This window comes from Schistocerca gregaria, chromosome X (genome assembly GCF_023897955.1).
Source record: "Schistocerca gregaria isolate iqSchGreg1 chromosome X, iqSchGreg1.2, whole genome shotgun sequence".
In the NCBI taxonomy this organism is placed as follows: domain Eukaryota; kingdom Metazoa; phylum Arthropoda; class Insecta; order Orthoptera; family Acrididae; genus Schistocerca; species Schistocerca gregaria.
Genome location: NC_064931.1, coordinates 670066040 through 670081212, shown reverse-complemented (window position 1 = coordinate 670081212; position 15173 = coordinate 670066040). Strand labels below are relative to the sequence as shown.

The 15173-nt window shown below is 37.1% G+C and overlaps 1 protein-coding gene across 1 annotated transcript in view; it reads right to left on the bottom strand.

The window, feature by feature from the left end:
• Positions 1-965: 965 nt before the first annotated feature.
• Positions 966-15173, bottom strand: part of LOC126298264 (uncharacterized) — a 226816-nt gene continuing 212608 nt past the window's right edge. Inside the window, exons 4-5 of the mRNA XM_049989566.1 lie at positions 7029-7096; positions 966-1100 (exon numbers count right to left, since the gene is read on the bottom strand). Of these exons, the coding sequence (XP_049845523.1) occupies positions 966-1100; positions 7029-7096 (203 nt within the window). The remainder of the gene's footprint in view (positions 1101-7028; positions 7097-15173) is intronic.

Genomic DNA, 15173 nt, shown 5'->3' with positions numbered 1-15173 from the left:
CATAGCGGGTCAACAGGAGCGTCAGATGACAACTGCAAACGCAACCAACTTATAAACTCAGCGCCGTGATGTCACACACACCACAATCCGTACGTCACGGGTCAAAGCAGATGGGTGGAATCGGACACTTCCGTTGACCGGTAACCGGTGCTTTATAAATGCCACCCACATACTTAGCTTAAATTTCGCAAATCAGGGCAAATATAGATATTGTACATCTGTATTCAGCATGACATTAGTTCCAACTAGTGAGCATGAAGTAGTAAAAGTGATTAGAAGCCTGAGATGCGAAATGTCAGCAGGTATCAGTGATGTACCAGTGTAATAATTCCTACTGCTTCACAAATTGCAAAGTCCTTTGTTTACAATTGTTAATTTATCGTTCAGTGAATGAATGTTCCCCAGTAGATTAAAACATTGAAAGTGATACCTTTATTCACGAGCGTTAGCAGGCATAAAGTTGAATGTTATCGATCCATTTCACTCTTCTTGGCATTCTCTAAAGTAACTGAATCGATCAGTCTTCTGAATAATAATCCCCACCATAGTTTCCAAACAGGCAAAAGTACAGAAAGAGTGGTAAGTGTTTACATAGATAAAACAGCTAGAAACCTAGATAACGACAATAGTGTTGTAGGAGTTAACTTAGATCTTTCTAAATCTTTCGGTACTGGCAGTACTGAAATTCTTTCAGATAAGCTGGAAGCAATGGGGATACAAGGGATAGAAAAGAAGTGGTTTCAGTCATATATGCAAAATAGATCACAGGTTGTCAAACTCACATCAGCTCATTGTAACTATAAAATCAGATTAGTTTTCGTAGGCAAAGAAAGTCGAATTAGGTGTACTGAAGACTAATATGTTAGACTCCCCTTCTCTTCCTTATTTACAGTATATAATGTATATGGGAGGAGGTGCAGAAAGTGGCCAGAGTTATTTTCAGTGTTCAGTAATTTAGGATTTATTTATTTAATGTATAATGATATTTTCAGAACTGCAGATGGTGGCAGAAATTTATTATCACTATATTTAATGATGATGTAATTTTTTTTCCTTGGAGTATAATAGCTTATTTGCATAAAGTTCAGCAGCAGTTTTTTCTGAAAGAAAGAGTAAAATTTTGAATCAGCACTATTTGTAACAGTAACTTGCTTAATGATTAAAACAGATTTTGAAAAAAGATTTCAGTAGTAATGCCAATTTTGGGTACTATTAAAGTGTTGAAAGACAGTTAATTCACTTTTTACATAAGACTAAGATGAAATTCTGCCTACAGAAAATGTTTGAAAAAAATATTGGAAAAAAAGGGTTTGAAAAAGTTCTTTGAAGAAATTTTTACTTTTGAACCTGAGAGTCAAGCTTTGGTAAATATTATTTATTAGGAATAAATGTGTGTGTTAGGGTAGAATGTAAATACTAAGGATGGACACTTAGACGTACTGTATATTGCAGATACAAAAAAGGTGACTGAACCGGATATGGTACCAAGAGAGAACCCGATGCTGAGACAAAGCCGGACGCTGTATCCCAGTGACGAGCTTATGTATGGTCCAGGTGTTAGTGTTTGTCATCCATACCCATTTGTTATATCTGGAAAAGTCGTCGAAATCCCCAATTTGTTGTCAGAACAGTTTTAAGTTTAGAGATGACCCCCACATCGCTGTGTAAGGTTTAGGAAAGGACACGATTCGTAGTGCCTGAATTATATTTCAGTAAAGTTTTTGCACATTACTTAAGGGCCGAAATATAATTATTGTTTCTGGTTAAATATTACTCATATGTGCAAAATGTAAAAGTTTTGTAAATTTAAATCGAGAGAAAATGTAGCATTGGATTGTGGGAGAAAAGAATTGAAAATTTTTTCTATAAGAATTTACTGTGTGCCATCAAGCCCTAGCCATTGACTATTTGATGTAACTGTATATAATGTTATAATGTAATCTTAACTATTTTGTTTATTTGTGAAAGACTTCAGTTCAAAATAGATTTTAGTAAGAACTGTTTAGATTTGACAGTGTCGGTGTAGCTTTTGAAGTCATTCATAACTAGCAAGTGTTTAGTAAAAACCGTAAAACACACTCAGGAGAAATTTTAGGTTCTTAGAGGGTGCGTAATGCCGTGAGTCAATACGCAATAGCATTTTATTGCAGTAAGCTATTTTGAAGTGCTGGCTTGTAGCTTTGTAGCTGTTGGCGGTGGCAATATACAGCCACCGGTATCTTAGTGACTCACTCGCACCTGTCGCTAGCCTAGCCGTGGGAAACGGTACCTGTGTCAATTCAAGCAACAGAATATTCAAGCCCCTAAGAATCTAAATAAACTATATTATATATTATTCAATTTAGTTATAAGTCAATACAAAGACCCTTGTTACTAAAAATAAGATTGAGAGTTAGGGAAAATTAGCTAAAATACCCCAAACTGACACTTGTAAGGTTAAAGTCAGTCAGGGTTCGTAACAGTTTGTCTTTTAGTATCATGTGGAATCGTTACTGAAGCTTAGAGCATGTTAAGTCAATTTGTTTAGAGTTTCATAAATAAAAATGTTAACTATTTGGCATTTTTGTAATATAAAATTCAGAAAAGATCAGTACTTATTTAATGTGTTGTTGTATGAGAAAATAAGAGTGAGTGTGTGTATGTATGACATATGAAAAAATTCAATATTATCTCATGTTACACCATTATGTAACTGTGTCGTGGGAAAGTTGTGTTTTACCCACATTGCTGATGACGTTTGTTTAAGTGTACCGTCTTTTTTCAGGAGGCAGCCAGAATAGCCGTTTGCAGAGTAATAAGTTTCTAAACTTATTAAGAGTTCAGTTTTCCTTCCGTTTAGTTTTTTAAACATTATATTAATATTTGCATACTGAAATGATGTAAATGCAACTGGCAATAGTGATTGGCGTAGGACAGTTTTGGCGAGAGAATAATCTCGAAGGATAGTTCTGATTGGCTGGTCATTTTGATCAACCAATCAGAGTTACGTAGTTCCCGCGAAGTGCTAAGTAGTTTTACTGGGAGAGAAGCAGACTGAACAGGAGTCGCTGGCTAGCTATCAGACATGCACGTCATGGTGGATGTGTCCGTCCACATTATGAGTACTAGTTTCTCGCCTACGGATGGTATTGCTGTGGAAGCAATTGCATTTACTGACAGATTGTGAAAATCTGAGCTTTGTGAAGTGATCTGTTGGATAGATAAACACGTGTGAGCTTTCGTGGCGTGTTTCATACCTGTTTATGGAATAGTTGGCGAGCAGTTTCCTTATTATAAATCCACTGAAAAGGACGGAATGTGAAACTCGTATTTGTAGAAGAGTAATGACTCCAAATCGCGTAATAAATCGGGTCGTACTTAAGTGTATCTCTGGCTGTCTTGTGTGTGTACTGAGTTGTCTGAACTGTGAGCTTAAGACAGTGATATTATTCGTTAACTAAATACAGGCTGATGGCAAGTGTTTATTTTGAACCTAAAAAAATAAAAACTCGTTTGCTGAATTTTGACGATTTTCTAAAGAGATAATCACCCTCCACCTGAAATTTGCTATAAGGGATTACAGGATACCTTGCTACCAGAGCTTACATTGGACTTTGCAAATGTAAGTATTGACGGTGTTTTTCTTCAACGCTGCTTTGGCATTGTTTGGACAGTATCTACGTATGCAGAGAAACAGGCTGGTGATCTGATGCCGTACTGAGGTAGGTGGAACTTTGGGAGCGCACTGTACAACGAGAGACAGTGATCGTACAAGTATGTCACACTACTAAACTCGTCATGCTGCATGTTTTCCAGTTGTAACCCTGAAAATGTTCAGTACACTGGACCGAGAAATGAAGTCTCTGCCGATAGGACTGTTCAAAAGGACAATTGCACAAGACTTGAAAGAACACCAATTATATTCTATTGGAGAATTTTTCAATATTGTCAAAGTGTATGGACAAAATAATATTGTCTTAGTATGTTATATCTGCCCATATTGTGAATAATTTTCTGTATGTTGTATAAAATTGTAAGCGAATCTTATATATGACACAGTCTGCCCAGTCACGACTGGTAAATGACGCAGACCTAGTAATAATAAAATATTAATTATTTCTATCCCTGTTGTGTCCATAGTTTGAAAATGTGTTATCTGTAAGACCTTTCTTTCCACTTGCTATTCTTGTGGAGCGATTTGTAAGAGGAAACATGTTGATGATCTGCAATACATTGAAAAGCAGCTCTCTTGATGTAGAATCATTCACAAGGTATATATTAAAATTCCTACAGACAATTATAGTGGATTTTTCAGTGAACACAATGTCCGTTAGACTCCTTCATTAACAAAACTGGAGTCTATGTACCCACTATGTGCTCTGTATACTACAATAATTATCGAGTTAATCAGCTCCCGATGCAATTGAACAGCAACAGCTTCAAAATGCTTTCCAATAGTCAATGCTGCTTCTTCAATCCTCATTTTCTATTCCACAGTAGATTCAAGAAAAGTAGAAACTCTGTCACGTTTGGCATCCTTCCTGAAAATCTGACTAGCCAAATTATAATGATTAATGTTAATAATACCTATTTCAGAATCCCTGTTCAGTGCTCCACGATACGTTGTGATCTTCAGTCCTGAGACTCGTTTGATGCAGCTCTCCATGCTACTCTATCCTGTGCAAGCTTCTTCATCTCCCAGTACTTACTGCAACCTTCATCCTTCTGAATCTGCTTAGTGTATTCATCTCTTGGTCTCCCTCTACGATTTTTACCCTCCACGCTGCCCTCCAGTGCTAAATTTGTGATCCCCTCTTGCCTCAGAACACATCCTACCAACCGGTCCCTTCTTCTTGTCAAGTTGTGCCACAAACTCCTCTTCTCCCCAATTCTATTCAATACCTCCTCATTAGTTATGTGATCTACCCATCTAATCTTCAGCATGTTTCTGTAGCACCATTAATATTGACATCGTTAACTGCAACTTCAGGTTCAAAGGGTTTATTTCTCAAGCTCTGGATATTATAGCTTAAAATATGGAAAGCTCTATGATAGTGTGTGCTACAGCTGCACCCACACTTAGCTGTCAAATAGCTGATGCTGTCTTGAAGTAGGGTGCCAAAAACCCTTCAGTACTATGGGATTTTGCACCTTCTCTGTCTTTCCTTTGTCTGTGTTGTAATGCTCTCTGCAGCAGGTACTGCTGAGGGTGGATCAATTGCTGCCAGTGGATGGTATCCTCCTACTGTTGCTGGTGTCTAATCTCTAGCTGCTAGAGTAGGCAGTCGCGAAGGATCTACCACTGCCTATGAACTGTGCTCTGCTGCCTATTAAGTGTCCTCTAATGCAGTGTCCTCGGCTGCTGATGAGAGTTCCTCCGCTACTGATGCACTGTCCTCTGGTGCCAATGTAAGGTCTGCTGCTGGAGGTGTCCTGGCCTCTTCTGTAAGTGACCTGGTCCTTGCTGTGGATGATCTTGACCTCTGCTGCAGGTGATCTGACATATGTGTGGGACCTGACCTCAGTTGCAACAGTACGGGATTTCTAAACCCTTAGAATTTCAGCTGCCATTGCTTCTTTCCCATTTCTATCCTATTGGCAACTTCTTAACCCAAATGGTAAATGTGGTGTACACTCCTTATTAAACATAATGGGATCATTACTTAAATATATAGCTCTTTCTTTAAAAAATATTTTTGAAGTGTCAGTGAGTATGAACACAGCGATTCAGTGTTTCCATGATGTCTGTGTATAGCGTTCTAGGTTTATTGTTTTGGAGCCTTTGATTCCAGTGCCTTGTAGCTACATAATACAATATGACAGAAAGTGAGACTTCATAATAATTCAGTTTATATTTTATGTTCACTACTTGGGGCTTGTTAAATTTATCTTCCTGGATTTAAATGTATCACCATAACATTTCATTTCCTGAATCTTATCTACCCATCTTCTTTGTAATATCCTATGTTTTTCAAAATTCATACATGCCATCTTCTCCACATTGCGTAAATAGGTAAAGAGATCAAACCATACAGAACTTGATTGAATAGTCCAGAGATATTGGAACAATGAATATGATAGTTGACCAATAATTTAGTGTGTCTAAAGAGAATTGTTTTAAATTTAGAACTTGACTGAATAGTCCAGAAGCATTTAAATAACAGATTTGACAAATAATTTAGTGGTCCTAAAGAGGATGCATAAATATTAAAAAAGTATTGTGAATCCTTTCTCGATTTCGATAAAAAAAATTTCGTCTTGTAACAGAATCAAAAACTCTCCTCAGAACTAGGCATTATTCTACTAGCTTGGTTATTTGTTCTTTGCTGATTTCCACACAGTTGGTCTCTTTCTTCCGATCTCCGATCTTCACTGTGGTTTTTTGTCATAAGCCGACACGGCAAAGATAGTGTCAAATGCAGGTGACAAATGAGTTAGAATGAGTGACCTTGATAGCATTTAATATGCTTGAAATAATGCAATAAGTAGTTGAAGTTAGATAAGAGATTCGTCGCAGCTGAAGAATTACGTAGGTGAGGAAAAATTTAAATCTATAATTTTTTTTGAGGACTGTTTGTGTAATAATGTATTTGAAAATCAGGTTTGGGGTGAACAGGTTTGAATATTTTCATAAAATGATAAATACGAGTAAGAGAAAGAGTTCTTTAATTGAATGAGATGTTTTGTATGAATGGATGTAAATAATATTTCGTGTGTGTGTGTTCGTGCCCGAGCGCACAATGGCCACCATTACCACGAGGTAATTGCTACTGATCTTTTTAATGGGGCTAATTAATTGTATGTTTGAGGATCTTGTGGCTAACATTTTGCTTCAAAATAGCTCCGTTGTTATTACTGAAAAATACCTGTTAGCAATTTTTTTATATAACTATCAAGCGAGTTGAAAAAAGTGCGAGTACTATCACTGTGAAACTGTATATACCATTATTGTATCTAATGTAAGTGAGATGATCAAAATGTTAATGTGTTTGTGCCCATGAAATTACATTTAGACATGAGTTAACTCATTCATGCTTTGATCCACTTACTTGCAAGAAGTTAATTATCTTCCTTATCTTGTCTTTTACACTCATGGAAATGACGTTAGTCGCGAGTTCTGTAATACCATAAAACACTAAAATTAATTTTTCTCTGTTTCTCCTTTCCAATGGCGCAGTTGACACTTAATTACCATACTCGGTAGAATGTATCTGTTCTGAAAAAGTTGTACGACGTATCTAATGATGATGAACATGACTTCATGCCATAGAAAAAACAGTAATAAAGGAAACTAGGAATGCAGGATCATTTATCCAGCCATCCCTTGACTGCTGTTTAGAATGACATTGGATACGTCAGTATAAATTTATAATTTCAGCAGTAGTGTAAATTACAGTTTGCGCTCATGTATTATTATTCAGCAATAGACTTATACATACAAGTAAAATAATTAATGAAAATATAGGCAAAGCAAAGTCTTTAATCTTAAATTAATTTACAACATATAAGCAATCTATTTCAGTTTCTGGTGCAATGAATGATACATAGTTTACTTTTCATTGACAGTGTATGAATCACAGTTCTCAAGATATTGCTTTAGTACTACAAAATTTTTCTAATTCTTTTGGACTGGGCTCTGATCTTAAAATATTATGAAACACTGTATGAACATGCTCTTTTTATGTACTCTCCTTTTTTGTTTTGAAAGCTGGTAGTGTGTGTCTACTTTTTAAACTGCATGGCAATCTGATGTATAATAACCTGCTCTAGTAAGGTCTTTACTGGCAAGTTGTAGTTTGGTACAATTGATGTGATAGTCATCTTTTACTCTTGTGCTGTTACTGTGTAATTCACTGTTTACCATTGGTGTGTAATTTAATTGTGCACTTGGAGTGCTACATTAATTATGTTGTTTGATCCTGATTGAGTTGGTTGATGTCCTAGCGAATCTTTCCCCATATAGTGATATAATTGACATCCCCCCTCCCACAAATATAAAGAGAGAGAATTTTGTGTAAATATGTCCTTTAAACTTCTCTTGTGTACCATTTGGTATACATGAAAATTGCAAATGTATGCATAAAAGGTATGGTCATACACTGAAGTGCCTAAGAAACTGGTATAGGCATGCGTATTCAAATACAGAGATATGTAAACAGGTAGAATACGGTGCTGAGGTTGCCAACACCTATATAAGACAAGTCTCTGGCACAGTTGTTAGATCCATTACTGCTGCTGCAGTGGGAGGTTATCAACATTTAAGGGAGTTTGCACTTGGTGTTGTAGTCGGTGCACCAGCGATGGGACATAGCATCACAGAGGTAGAGATGAAGTGGAGATTTTTCCCATATGACCATTTCACAAGTGTTCTGTGAATATCAGGCATCTATAAAACGTCAGATATGACATCGTTGTGACCGAAAAGGATCCTACAAGAATGGGACACACGATGATTGAAGAGAATCATTCAACGTGACAGAAGTGCAACCCTTCCGCAAATTGCTGCAGATTTCAATATTGGGCCATCAAGTGTAAGGCTGCCAACCATTCAATGAAACATCATCGATATGAGCTGAAGGCCCATTCTTGTACCCTTGATGACTGCAAAACACAAAGCTTACGCCTTGCCTGGGCCTGTCAACACTGGCATTGGACAGTTGATGATTGGAATCACCTTGCCTAGTTGTAAGAGTCTTGTTTCAAATTGTATTGAATGGATGGACTTAAACGGGTGTGGAGACGTCATGAATCCATGGATACTGCATGTCAGCAGGGGATTGTTTAAGCTGGTGGAGGCTTAATAATGGTGTGGAGCATGAGCAGTTGGAATGATATGGGGCCCGTGATACATCTAGATAAGAGTCTGATAGGTGACATATATGTAAGCATCCTCACTGATCACCTGCATCCATTCATATCCATTGTGCATTCCGACGGACATGGGCAATTCCAGCAGGACAATGTGACACACCACACACCCAGAATTGTACTTAGTAGCTCCAGGAACACGCTTCTGAGTTTAAGCACTTCTGCTGGCCACCAAACTCTCCAAACATAAATATTGTTGATCATGTCTGTGATGCCTTGAGATATGCTGTTAAGAAGATATCTCCACTGCCTCATACTCTTATGGATTTATAGACAGCCCTGGAGGATTCGTGGTGTCAGTTCCCTCCAACACTACTTCAAACATTAGTAGAGTCCCTGCCATGTCATGCTGCGGCACTTCTGCTTGCTTGCAGGGGCCCTACACAATGTTTGGCAGGTGTACCAGTTTCTTTGGCTCATCGGTGTAATTCTATATTCTTCGAATTTGATTTTATATGGTGCCAAGCAATAAAACCAATAGGCCTAGCTACAGTTTGTAAAAATACACCAGTCAGTTGTGGGGACAAGTTAATGTCCTAAAGGTGATGAAAAGGATGTGAAGCCATTAAACATATTTATATTTTCCCCCCTTACTTCAATGTCATACTGATCTATTCTTTACCTCAGTTGTCACTTGCTAAGAAGCTAGGCTTAGATACTGTCTCTTATTATTCAACTTAATCAATTTCTTTGTCCACTGTTACACACAGCCCTTTCTTGCACATCACTCCCATTTTAATGTTTTCTAGTTTATGATTATTTGATGGTAGAATTAACAATTCAGTAGTTACAGAAAACTAGTGTTTTGTTGCACATTACATTGCATTTACCGATGACACATGTGAAGCTAGACATATAGATTGCCAACTGTCATCATTAGTCTTTAAGAATTTAAATAGACTACGATTCTTAACTCTAATTGTAACTAGTTCAAATAGATGAGTCTTTCCTCTGAACTGCCATTTTATCACAAGCGCTTCTGACTTCATGGGCACAAGCATTTTTTGCCTCAAAATGTGCTATGAATGAATAAGGGCAAGAGGGATTAGCCCTTGGTACTTGTACTGTATCTGGAGAGAAAACTGTCCAATGAGCATTAATTCATGCATAAGTTGGCATTCTTGTTGGCTAGTTTATTAACCAGGTATAGTACACTGTAACACTGCTTGATAGAAAGCACAAATTAAAATATGGCCTCAAAGTTCATCCTACATACTTAGTAATTTAATGTGTAAATTGAAGGGGGCAGGGGAAGAAGGGAAAGGAAGAGTATCATTGCTGTCAGCTACGTCGGTACATGACACAGAATCAGTGGCAACGAGTGAAAATGTATACCAGACCAGAATTCGAACCTGGGATCTCCTGTTTACTAGGCAGGTGCGTTAGCCTGTGCGCAAACCGGGATGCAGCATTATCGCAACTGCACAGCCTATCTTGTCACACCTCATGGCCAATCCACACTTCCATCGAGCACCATGTATCCACAGTCCCTATCCATTTCCTCCATGTTCACTACTCTGACATTACCGCACAAGGTTGTATGTGTCTGTGCACCTGCACAACAATTTTTCATTTCTTAGTGATGTGTGATATATATTAAGATTTTCACAGAAGATCTCTTTTGGATTACAAAACTGTGCAGCTGACAAAAGAAAGGAAAATAAGTTATTTTCCATTCAAACATCTGTAAACATAGTCATATTTACATGCCCATTGTAGCAACGGCAGAAATGGTGGATGTGACTTGAGAATATAGTGCTAAAATATTTTTATGCAAAACATATGTTTATTTCTTGTACATGTGTTCAACATATAGATATTCATTGTCTAAAATGCAAATTTCATCATCATTCTTCCAGTCCTGAAATTTTTACAAGTAGTGAGTAGGTTTTCAAATTTAGCTTGCAGAATCTTTCAGCTGGATCAAGTTTTATTGGAGTCACTAACTTCATTCCCCCACCCTTGTCGTTGAGTTACTATGGAACAGTGAACAGGAGGTAGCTGTCATAAGATTAATATTGTTGCTAATTCACCAACATGTATCCATCATCTGTTGGTTGACTCTGAGCTCCACTATTGCTAGTGCCTTCCTTCAGAGTATCAACATTAATGTATCCATCATCTGTTGGTTGACTCTGATCTCCACTATTGCTAGTGCCTTCCTTCAGAGTATCAACATTAATTGGTAGGATGCTGCACTTGTATTTGGGAGAACTGCATTTCAAATTCCTGTTCAACCATCCTTATGTAAGTTTTCTATGGTTTCTCAAGGTTGCCTATGACAAATGTCATTTTAAAAGCACTCCCTGTTTCCATTCCTAGGTCCAAACATTTGTATCTAATGTCCTTATCAGTGGAATATGAACTATGTGCTTTCTTCCTTCTGTTGAGATTCATGGTAGAAAAACCCCCCATGTTTGTCATTTACAGGACCACAGTTTTCTGAGAAGTAATCTTAGTGAACATTTAAGCAGCATAATTTAAAGGACCTAACACTTCAGTGTCTTATAGAACTACAGAAGACTTTTTTTATTGCTCTGTGTAGTTTCCTGCCTTTGTACTTCCAAGGAAGTTTATGGACTCATAAACAATAGTTTTCCGTGCTTATTTCTCATCACCTGCAAAGGTATTGAGAATTTCATCCTTGACAGCTTGTATATTAACACATCAATGAAAAACACCATTCTTTATTTTGGATTCTTTAAGTGCTTCATGAATCATATTGTGTGTTCCAGACTGAGACTATCGGTGCCCAAGCTCATCTCCCACAAATATAAAGAGAAAAATAATTTTGTGTAAATCTGATAATTTTCCTGTCATACAAGCTGAGTAAGTGACTGAAGCTGATTGTAAAAAATTAAAATTATGCAGTAAAGTCTTCAGGTTTTTCACTAGTGTCCTTATATCACTAAAGTAATTTATATTAAAAAAAACCTGTACAAATGAAGTATCATATTAGAAGAAAAACTCAATCAAACAGTCTGTACTGTAAAATTATGAGATATAATTGCTGGCTACTGCTTTCCTTCGGGAAGTGAGAGTTAACTAGTTAGTTTAATTTTCTGTGTGTGTTTTGCACAATAATTTGTTGCAATGTGGACCAAGTCTTTTATATACACATCACAAAATATTTTGTAAATAGATGTGATCATTAATAGTGTTCCTCTTCTTTTCCTTTTAAAAGTAAGAAAGAAGACCCACAGATGCAAGTACCCACTGTCATTTACACATCACAATAATAAAATTTATTCCACAGAATAGGAGTTATCAAGAAGTTGTTTTGATTTATTTTCAATTTGAATGTTGTTGTCTGTCAGACATTTTATATCACTGGGTAAGTGATCAAAAATGTTGGGTGCCATATTACGTACCCCTTTCTGTCCTAAAGATAACCTTAATGTGATGTAATAAATGTCATTTTTGTTCTGGTATACTAATTATGTACTCATTGTTCCTTTTGAACTGTAGTGGATTATTTACAACAAACTTTATGAGACAATAAATAAACTGTGAAGCAATAGCCCTTAGACAGGGTTCTAAAGGATGATCATTGTTGAGCACCACATATTATTCTCAGAGACAATTTTTCAGCAATGAAGACATTCTTTTTTAACATATTGGATGTACTAGATATGTTCACCATGTTTTAACCATAAAATTCAATGGACGTATGTCTTACGTTTGTCACTTCTGACTTATTTATTGGTGATTTAAACATATGTGTTATGTTTATTACTAGTGAGACTAATTGTTTGGCTTGTTGTAAGTGCACCGCTGATGTCTAGTGTGTGATGGTACCAGTGTTAAGCGAACTGCATGCATGCTTGGAATATCGTTGAAGGTTGTTTTGTTGTATGGCGGCTGCTATTCTGTGCATCCTTCCCGTGCGTAAAAACATATAAATAGTGAATATGGCTAACAGACATCGCTTGTCTAACTTGGAGACTGAAGAACTCTTGAACAATAGCTCAGAACTTGACGATCTTTTGGACGACATTGGAGATTTTTCAGAAGACTGCAATGACTTGTGAGCTGGAGAGCGAAACCTGTGCTGCTGATAGAAACGTTGGTAGTGTGTATAAACAAACTAATGCACAAGTTTCTGTTAGTGAGGTTTGTCATTCAATTTAACAGCCTGCCCTTCATAATGAATGGTGTAGTTTTCATGCACTCCACGAATTATCTCTGTTTGAAGAAACTCGTGGAATTCAGGTTCCTTTCAATACATTATCAACAGAACTAGACTGTTTGTTGCAATTTTGTGATCACACCATGTTTCTAAAAGTAAAATCAGAGACAAGTATATATGCTACTGATACTATTTCTGAACTTCGCTGTCAGAACAGAATCAAACCAAAATCTGTATGGAAGAAACAGAGCAGTGAGGATACATGAAGTAAATCAATTTTTTGCAATCGTTTTGCATATGTGTGTGTTGTAAAGAAACCTAAACTTAGGGATTATTGGTCTGAAGACCCTGTGCTTGCTTCATCATTTGCTTCTCAGCTAAAGTCATGAGAAAGATTTTTTCCCGTATTCAGGATGCTGAATGTGAACAATAATGCGCTGTGGATACCTCAACAAGAACCAGGCCATGACCCTCTGCATAAAGTAAGACCTGTTTGGGACTTTTTCACAGAAAGATGCAGAAGTCTTTTAGGAACTGCGAAATGTGACTGTGGATGAAGCAACATGTCCTTTTCGAGGAAGAATTGGATTCTGTGTTTATATGAAAGACAAACAAGAGAAATATGGCATAAAACTGTATGTTGTAAGTGATGCTGAAACATGTTCCATGTGCGGTGCTGAGGTTTACACTGGAGGAAAAGGAAATGTTGCCAATTCTGGTCAAATACCTGCTGCTGAAGCTGTTTTCCTCTTACTTGGGAAAGGGGCATGTGGTATACATGGACAGATTTTATACAAGTCCTGCAGTCCTTGAAGAACTATGGGAAAGAAATACATTGGGAGTTGACACTATGATGAAGTACATGATAGGTTTGTCTAGAGACCTAATAAATCAAAACCTAAAGAAAGGAGAAATGACATTTCATTGGAAAGGACATATTTTCTGCTTGAAATGGAAAGACAAATGTGATGTACACATGTTGTCAACACGGCTTAAAATGACTGCTTTGCATGTCAGTGTAAAATCCAGGAGTGGTTATGTTGAGGTGGTAAAGCCAGACGTTGTACTAGATTACAACTTGTCTAAAACAGGTGTTGACAGAGGAGACCAGTTGAAGAGTTACTATCCCTTCCAGCGAAAGACTGTAAAATAATGGAAATAGATTTTCTTCCATATTTTTGTGAAGGCAGTTGTGAATGCAAACATTATTCACAGTATCAAAATATAAAAAAGTGTGCATTAGCAGATTTTTATCTATAAATTAGCAAAGCAATTGGTTCAAAAAAGAGGAGTGGAACTAAATAAAGATACATGTTCAGCGTCTGGAGTTGTAAGTGCAAACAGGTTCACAGCATACCATTTTCCCGAGAAACTGCCACCAACAGAAAAGAAAACAAACCCATCTAGAAGAGGCAAGGTCTGATGGGAACAAGGGAAAGCTGCAGGAAAGGTAGTAAGGAGAGACCAGATACTACTGTCGGCCATGTAACACAGGCCATTATGTTCACAAGTATTTTGAAAGATTTCATATCCAAGTGATGTTCACTAATTTGTAAAAATGAGAAAAAATATCACAATAAAACACTTTATCTATAAATGAAGCATTTAGTATTCCCTGCTGACAAGTGATTTTAGATCAATAGCCTACCATTCCCTACGACTTACGAAAATTTTGTCTGCTTCAGGGAAAAATAAAAATCCTGAAAAACAGTATTGTTATAGTAATGTCTACAAATCCCTCTGTAATTTATTTGTGATAAATGTATACATATTCATGAAGAGGATGGATGAGTTAAGCTGATATACTGCCTAAAGAGGTAAGTGAATTTGCAAATTTATTAAATTGTAAATTGTAGCAGATTTCCTCAGGATCCAGGTATTAACTTGATTGCCAACCCATTAGGCTCCAATGTGTTACGGATGACAATATTGTAAAAAGAATAGATCACTACTCACCATACAGAGGAGATGCTGAGTCACACAGGAACAAGAAGAAGACTGCTTGCTTTGTGTTTAGGCGCGCCCGTACACACACACACACACACACACACACACACACACACACACACACACCCTGAGGAAAGTGAAATAGGTTGGGAGAAGTTTGAAGGAAGGGTAGCTAACTGTTGCCAACAGGTGGATCCCTCTTATCCTGGAATCTGATGGAGTAACCCTTCCTAAATATTTTGGGAATGTG